Here is a 9,030-nt window from a genome sequence, read left to right on the forward strand (position 1 = left end):
TGCCTCCTTCCTACTGTGATGTCAGGCAGCCTTCACTTTTCATGTAGTGCTTCTGTGTCTCTCGTATCAGCAGGTGGCTCTGATCACATTCAGAATTGAAGTAATCCTGGAGAATCTTCCTAGGTTAATTTTATTTACATCATTTTGGGGAACAATATTTTGTTAAAACAGACATAGTTATGGCTAGAACATACTGTGACATACATTTTTAAGAGAGAAAAATGAGCACTGAATAGAAATGTTGCTGGAGGAAGTATATTTCACACCCTGTCCCTAATTTGCTGAGAACTTCTGCCCTCAGAAAAATTTAGAACAGTTTGAAATACATTGCTTGACTTGCGGAGGGACTAATAGTTGATAGGGCTATCCAGTTTGTAAAAGAAAAATAAAACTTGGTTCAAGGAAATACTATACTCCAACTCAATGACGCAGAAGTATTTACTTTGCAACTCGTGAAGTGAAATCAACAAGTATTCTAGAGGCATTTTCCTCCTTTGTTATACTATGTGATTGAAATCTCTTCCTGAAAACAAATGTTCTCTGGCGCTCACTGCAAATGAGCAGTTACTGACTAAAGAAAACTAAACTATATTGATGAGTTATAATTTATACTTCACCTTCAAAAATTTGAAGTGCTAATATACCACTCAACTTTTTAAAATATCAAATATTTCATCAAAAATCATTACAAAATCATTGTTTGAGAGTCTCTGAGAAGCAGAAATAATCCATTATGCAAATTAAGCTGCTTAGAACATTATTCACAGATGCATGTGCATCTGGCTGGCTCACTTGATGACGCTGTGGAACGCTACATCTAGCCAGGCCTGAGGGCGTGATCTTCCCGTGAGCATGGAAAAGATGCAGCGTCTTGGAATCTTTCACTGGTAATTTCTGATGCACCGCGTTCACTCTGGAGACTAAGAATCTGGTGCCGGGTCAGGTGGCTCATGCCTGTAATCCCAGCACTTCCGGAGGCCAAATCAGGAGGCTCGCTTGAGGCCAGGAGTTCGAGACCAGCCTGGCCAATATGGTGAAACCCATCTCTACTAATACTACAAAAAATTAGCCAGGTGTCGTGGTGCGTGCCTGTAGTCCCAGCTACACGGGAGTCTGAGGCACGAGAATTGCTTCAACCTGGGAGGCGGAGTTTGCAGTGAGACAAGATCGTGCCACTGCCCTTCCGCCTGAGCGACAGAGCAAGTCTCTGTTAAAAAAAAAAAAAAAAAAAAAAAATCTGTATTTTAAATAAATATCAAATATCTTAGTGCTCACTTTGACAACACATATACCAAAATTGGAGCAATACAGAGAAGATTAGCATGCCCTGGGCCAGGATGACATGCAAATTCATGAAGCAGTAGAAAAAAAAAAAAAATCCCAGATGATTCTGATGCAGGCAGTCCGAGAATCAGGCTTTGAAGAACAAGGAAAATGTTTTCTGCTGAAATTATGACTAGCAACATTCATGTGATGCATTTTATTGAAATCAGCTTTAGCCGGGCACGGTGGCTCACACCTGTAATCCCAGCACTTTGGGAGGCCGAGGCAGGTGAATCACAAGGTCAGGAGTTCGAGACCAGCCTGGCCAACATGGTGAAACCCCGTCTTTACTAAAAATTCAGAAGAATTAGCTGGGCATGGTGGTGGGCACCTGTAATCCCAGCTACTTGGGAGACTGAGGCAGGAGAATCGCTTGAACCTGGGAGGTGGAGGTTGCAGTGAGCCAAGATTGCGCCACTGCACTCCAGCCCGGGTGACAGTGCGAGACTCTGCCTCAAAAAAAAAAAGAAAAATAAAAAAGAAATCAGCTTTAAAAGAGGGCTTTGGAATTAGCCTAGGTGCCATGTCCATTCTTTACTTGGTCCTCCATTCGTTTCTAAAGAAGCCTGGCACATTTTGGATTAAAGGTCATGAGTTCTAATTCTGCTTCTCCTATCTATTCAATTATGGACAATTTACATGACAATTTCACAACTTATTTTCTTGGACAGTAAAAATAAACATTTGGATGTTCATCTTTAGGACCTCTGACCAATTTTAATTATCTTTATCATTATAAAAGAAAGAGGGAATATATATATGTATCTATATATACACACAGATACATATATACATTTACACAGAGAGAGATAATTGAATAAATTATTTTAATTAAAACTTGACTGATTGCCCAATTAATAATTGAGATATAAAAAGATGCCAGACATGATATCAGCCACAAGCGAAATTAGAATTGTAGATAGTTATTTTCATACATCGCTTAGCATATCTGTTCAAATAGGAGTCTTGAATAATTTCTCATTATATGGGCAATATTAACGTTGCTGTCAAACTAATTTTCATTTGAAATCTGTAGAAGAGATTTTATACGTTTATAAATTTATTTTAAAAATAAACCTAAATTAAAAATGAACTTTGTAATGGAAAATGATAATCAGGTACTCTTGAGCACGGTGGGCAAAAACCTTAGTAAATATTTTAAGCTTCACAGGCTATATACGTTTTCTTTGTTACCTCTTCCTCCTCCTCATCCCCCTTCTCTTCCCTTTCCTCCTCCTCCTCTTTTAAAAGCATCGTTAGCTCAGAGCCATACAAAAACTGGTGTGCGCAGTGCTTATCAAACGATATTGTGCATACAAATACCTGATGAAGACAGGGGAATCTTGGTAAAATGCAGATTCAGATCTGAGATATGCGGGTTGGGACCTGAGATCCTCGATTTCGAATGTGCCTTCGGATCATGCTTCTGTTGCTAGTCGAGGGGCTCACACTTTAGAGTCCCGAAATGTTGAGGTTGAGCTGCTTCATGGCACTTCATGTGACAAACAACCCCCACACCCCCTTACTGTTCTGTTCTCAGTCCCCAGTGAGTTTTGCTGACAACTCAGCTTTGGTTTTTGACCAAATAATGGAGTTCTTTTAGCCGATAACACAGAATACCCAGTAGTTTAGTGCTCCTTGGTAATCTTAAAGGCCCACCCTCTTTGGGAATGTGATGAAAGCTACACCCTCCACCCCACACCACCACTGCTGCCTCCCCTTTACACAATATTACTCCTTTCCGCAGTTTTAAAGACTCGGAAGACTTATGCATTGAGTCCATCTTAAAGACCATTGCTATTGTTATGTAATGTCTGAATTTAAGACCACTGCTATTGTTATGTAATGTCTGAATTTTAGACCACTGCTACTGTTATGTAATGTCTGAATTTAAGACCACTGCTATTGTTATGTAATGTCTGAATTTAAGACCACTGCTATTGTTATGTAATGTCTGAATTTAAGACCACTGCTATTGTTATGTAATTTTAAGACCACTGCTATTGTTATGTAATGTCTGAATTTAAGAAAGCTCAGAATGAATCCCCATATTTTTAATAACATCGTAAAACTTAGATTGTAGCTGTATTTTTGCATATCTATGTCTGTCTTTCTAATCTATTTTTCTCTCTATCTCTCTAATCTACCTATCTGGCTGGCAAGACTGTTACAGTTCACTTTATGTCCTAATGATCTATTGCAGGCCTGATGATTTCATTATAACCTAAAATTATAAATGAAGAAAATAACGTTAACTGTTGTTAGGAGTGAGGACAAATTGTTACACACCTTTTATTAAACGTGTTCACAGTGCTCTTTTATCTATCAATTTTTAAAAATTGCTTGAGATATAATTCATATTCCACAAAATTCACCCAAAGTGTATAATAATCTTTATTATATTCACAGAATAATGCAACCATCACCATAATTAATTTTAGAATATGTTCATCATCCCTAAAGAAATCCCATCCCCATTGGCAGCACTTTCCCAGGCCACCTTCATTCCCCACTTCCATACCCCAGCCCTAGGCAAGCATTAATCTGCATTTTATGTCCATGGATTTCCTACTGTGGACATTTCATATGAATGGAATCGTACAATATATGGTCCATTGCAACTAGCTTCTTTCACTTATTTTTTCAAAGTTCATCTATGTTGCAGCATGTATTATTAATACTTCACGTTTAAGGCTGAATAATATTCCATTATATGGATATGGCACATTTTATTTATTCATCATGGACATTTCTTTTGTTGATTCATTCTTTGTTATCCATTCAGTTGGTAGACATTTGGGTTGTTTCTACTTTTTTGGCTATTGTGAATAATATTGCTATGAATATTCATGAGTGAGTTTTGTGTGGATGTATGGTTTCATTTTGGGGTGATATATATCTAGGAGTGAAATTGCTGGGTCATATGGTAACTACATGTTTGACATTTTGAGGAACTTCCAGATTGTTTTCCAAAGTGACTGTACGATTTAAATTCACACCAGCAATGGATGAGGTTTTCAGTTTTTCCACACCCTTGACAATACTTGTTATTTTACATTGCTTTGATTATATATACATCCTAGTGGGTGTGAAGTGTATTTCACTGTAGTTTTGTTTTGCATTTATCTAATAGCTAATGATGTTGAATATCTCTTTATGTGGTTATCACTATTTGTCTAACTTCTTTGACAAATTTGTCTAACTACTCAAACCAATCCCCTACATAAAAAAAAAATTAATTATATTTTTATTGAGCTATGAGTTCTTTGTATGTTCTAGACATAAATCCATTGTTAGGTATATGATTTGTATATTTTTTTCTGATTCTCTGGGTAGTATTCTCTCAAGCACAAGTATTTAAAAATCTTATAACATCCAGTTTATCTCTTTTTTTCTTCTGTTGCTTGTGCTTTTGGTATCATATCCAAGAAGCCATCACCTAACTCAAAATCATAAAAACTTGCCTCTGTAATTTCTTGTAATCATTTCATAGTTTTACTTTTTATATTTAGGTTGTAGATGTTCTTTGATGTTTTTATTAAAGTAGGAGTAAAACTACTAGATGAGTATCCTGACATGACAGTACTGTAATCTCTAGGTAACATAGTTTACATATATTGTAATGATAAATGAGTAAAATTCTTTGTGTGCTCATTGGACATACTGGATTTTAAATCATTGCTAAATAGCTTAACTATTTTGTCACTTTTTCTTTTATAAATCAGTTATTTTATATTTTATTTAATAAGTATTAGTGTATTTCAGGTCTTATTCAGCCCTTATCCAGGCCTACTGCCTAATAAGTTAGGGAACAAGTTGATACAGTAAACAGCACCCTAGTAGCATGGATGATTTACTTGCTGACTTTTAATAGCAGAACAGTTTTTGCAGTAGGGAGAATGTAGGTCACCATGCATAGGGAGATTGAAGGAGAACAAAGAGGCTATCTAAAGAGATGGTTGTAACCTACTATATGCCTGTTACATGAAAAGTGACATAAAACCCTTGATGTATTTTAGGATCAGAGTCTATGGCTATGTATCCAGACATTTACATTGAGAATATGTTTCCGATTTGCAAGCTACTTATAGTCAGCCACTCATATTTAAAAACTTTGAAGTCTTTCTTGAGTATGAATTTAAAAATTCCTTGTTACTTTTATATTCTGTAAATTCCTCATTGCTTTAAGACCCGGTACTCATGCTCCATAACCTTTATTATTGTGATGTATATTACAATTACCTATCTATATGCTTTGGATCTCTTCAGGTTTGTAAAAAAATTTCTGACCTGTAGACCGTAAATTACTCTTTTGCTTTAGATATCTAACACTTGTAATGTATACATTCTTTTTTGGTCTAATGTGATTAAAAAAAATAGTCAGCAACTTTTGATAGTTAATCCTCTTCAAAAAAAAAAAAGTTTATTTAAGACTGAATTAAATTCCCTTTAATACATTAAAATATGTATTTTCAATTAATATTGAGCATGAACTGAGGTAACATTGAGAAGTAAATATTACTGCTATCTATTGAAGAGAAATGTGCTCATATTAGGTGATTGGTTGGAAAGTCTTACATAAGAGCAAACTTTTAAGAAGTGCTTATCTATATAATCATTATGTCCCCATATATGGTGATTCCTCTCAGCATCTCCTTTTTATTTACTTGGAGCAGCTAGTAGAACATTTTCATGAATAATGGTAATTGACACCATATAAATGACAAATATCAACGGATCCTTCTCTTCCTATTTCTTTTCTTTTCTCCTTTTTTTTTCTTTTTTTTGACAGAATTTTACTCTTGTCGCTCAGGCTGGATTGTGGTGGCGCTATCTTGGCTCACTGCAATGTCTGCTTCCTGGGTTCAAGTGATTCTCCTGCCTCAGCTTCCCGAGTAGCTGGGATTATAGGCGTCCACCACCATGCCCGGCTAAGTTTTTACATTTTTAGTAGAGATGAGGTTTTGCCATGTTGGGCAGGCTGTTCTCAAACTCCTGACCTCAGGTGATCTACCCGCCTCGGCCGCCCAAAATGCTGGGATTGCAGGTGTGAGCCACCGTGCCCGGCCTCTCTTCTGATTTCTTACACCCCTTATGGCCCCACTTGTATTGCATTCACCGGGAAGTCACTGGTACAATCTCTCTTTCTTTGTACTGTGTATGGTGATATACCAAATTCTGTCAAGCATTTCGATAGGGTGCATTTTTCCTTCTTCTTTTCCACCTAAACCATCATTTCCCAAGGTCAGGTTCTTTTTATTTTTCTCTTGAACGATTTAAGTAAAATGCAGCTGTCTTCATGTCTCCATTGCTATCCCTTACTGATAATGCAGACTAAAACTATCTTTCAGTTCTACAGATAGTCATGTCACTGCTCCCTTAAGAATCTGGGAGCCATGTGAAATAACATCACACTCTCCTGAGCACGGTACAAAGCCCATTGCCTCAGGCTCCCAGGCTGCCTCAAACCTTTTCCTGCCATATCAGCTTCCTTCCTGATTATGAAACGTACCATGCACATAACTCTCATTTCTTTGTCTTTTTGCTGATGGTATCTCTTGACATGATGCTTTTTTCTTTTAGTTGTCATTTTTCATTCTTTACAGCTCCATCTAAATATAATTTTTTGGGGGGAAGAGATCTCTTATTATGCCTAATTTAGGGTTAACTTTTAATTTTTTTTCTTTCTGCCTATAGTGCATTTCTTATATCCCTCTATGCGGCATATTACATTTTAACATACGGATTTATACTTGAGCTCCTCAGTCAAACACACCTGAGTTCAAAAGCCTGCCTCTACTGCTTGCTTCATCTACATTTCTGGGCAACTGACATCATTTACTAAGCTTTTGCCTCATCTGTTAAATGCAGATAATATTTGTACATAATTTGCAGGTCTCTTTTTGCGTTAGTCTGATAACACATTGGCAGCACATTATCTATGTGTGTCTTCTAGGTGCTTGCTTACGTGACTTTCTTCCTCAGTATATAACAAGCAATCTGAGGACGGGAAATCAGTGTTACTCATCTGAGTACCCGTGCTGATCCCAGAACAACAAGAAGGCCTCTTGTCCTCTTTTACTTCTGCTTGTCATGATTCCTGGAACACATTGAACCTAAGTCCTTTGAGTTAACATATTAATTTATTGGTAAATTGCCCCATTCTACAAAGGAGTTGAGATGACTTCTGAGATGCATACACAAAACGAAACATAAAATACTATTCAATTGAATAACTGAAGAGTTTAATTTCACCATCAGGAACCTCAGTGAAACGGAAGGTTGAGATAAGGCAATGTTAAAGCTTGCCTTTATTTGTCCTGTTTTGCAGGATCGCGTCTTCGCCAGGAAGACTTCCCCCCGCGGATTGTGGAGCACCCTTCTGATGTCATCGTCTCGAAGGGAGAGCCCACGACTCTCAACTGTAAGGCGGAGGGCCGGCCAACGCCCACCATTGAGTGGTACAAGGATGGGGAGCGAGTGGAGACTGACAAGGACGATCCCCGGTCCCACAGGATGCTTCTGCCCAGCGGATCCTTATTCTTCTTGCGCATCGTGCATGGGCGCAGAAGTAAACCTGATGAAGGAAGCTACGTCTGTGTTGCAAGGAACTATCTTGGTGAAGCAGTGAGTCGAAATGCATCTCTGGAAGTGGCATGTAAGTGAACATAGTGAACCTCATATGCACATTTACTTTTACTTGTTTCAAGTAAGTTTCGATGTGTTCCCATAGATGCTAAAACCTAAAGAATCAATCAGCACATTGCATGATTTTACTTGGTCTTCTTCAAAGAAGTCTGGTCAAGATAATATCAAGCCAGGGTGTTGTAGTCGATTTGTTTCTGTGAAATCAAGATGGCCAATATGTTATTATAAGAAAACACAGAGGCAATGAGGCTGTTCATACCTAAGATTTGACTTATTAATGAAAGACATAATCAGGTATTAAAATTGGCTATGTTAAAATGAAAAGTTGATGTGTAGCATGACACCAAATACAAGGCATACATTCAATATCGTACCTATGTCTGTTATCAATTTATATATAAGTAATTATTGATAAACACACCCTGCCACACACATATAAATATATACATTAACTTCGAAATCCAACTTTTATCAGCAACATTAAAAAGAGCCTATTCTTTTATTCTGTAGATTATATCTACTCTTCCAATTCAGGAATTATTACCTTAGGTGTGGCTAGGAGAATACCCCAACAATAACAGCAGTTATACTTTATTTATTTACTTATTCACTTAACGCTCATCGGAGAGGAGATCTGCCGTCTGCGCGAACAGAATGTTCATATATGGGAGGGTTCTCACTTCTACTCAATCTTGGTAATCAAAATAGCTAAGGAGTTGCCTTACTGTTGCTGTTTTTATATATTTATTTCCTCATCAAATAGCGCAAATAGCAGTGGTAAATCAAGATATCAATGTTTTCCATCGGTTTAAACATTGCCTCCGTAACTTCATGGATGATTTTCTAGACAAAATTAAAAATAGGGTAGTGTTTTTTTTTCCCTAATTTGTAACTGAGGGTTTGGGGTTATAATGTAAACAATACCATAAAAGTTTGACATTAAATTATCTGTTTTGAGGAAAGATTTTATCTAGAATAAACTGCGAATAAGATGCCAACAATTCCTGTAATCTCAGCACTTTGGGAGGCCGAGGTGCGGGAATCACGAGGTCAGGAGAT

General features: G+C 37.2%; 1 protein-coding gene across 5 annotated transcripts in view; it reads left to right on the forward strand.

Annotated features, from left to right (window-relative positions):
- ROBO2 (roundabout, axon guidance receptor, homolog 2 (Drosophila)) overlaps positions 1–9,030 on the forward strand; it is a 625,987-nt gene that overhangs the window by 55,538 nt on the left and 561,419 nt on the right. For all 5 annotated transcript variants that reach the window (XM_011966113.1, XM_011966115.1, XM_011966117.1 and 2 more), the window contains exon 2: positions 7,655–7,981. In XM_011966113.1, coding sequence (XP_011821503.1) covers positions 7,655–7,981 — 327 coding nt within the window. The remainder of the gene's footprint in view (positions 1–7,654; positions 7,982–9,030) is intronic.

The sequence above is a fragment of the Mandrillus leucophaeus genome, unplaced genomic scaffold (assembly GCF_000951045.1).
Source record: "Mandrillus leucophaeus isolate KB7577 unplaced genomic scaffold, Mleu.le_1.0 Scaffold745, whole genome shotgun sequence".
NCBI classification, from domain to species: domain Eukaryota; kingdom Metazoa; phylum Chordata; class Mammalia; order Primates; family Cercopithecidae; genus Mandrillus; species Mandrillus leucophaeus.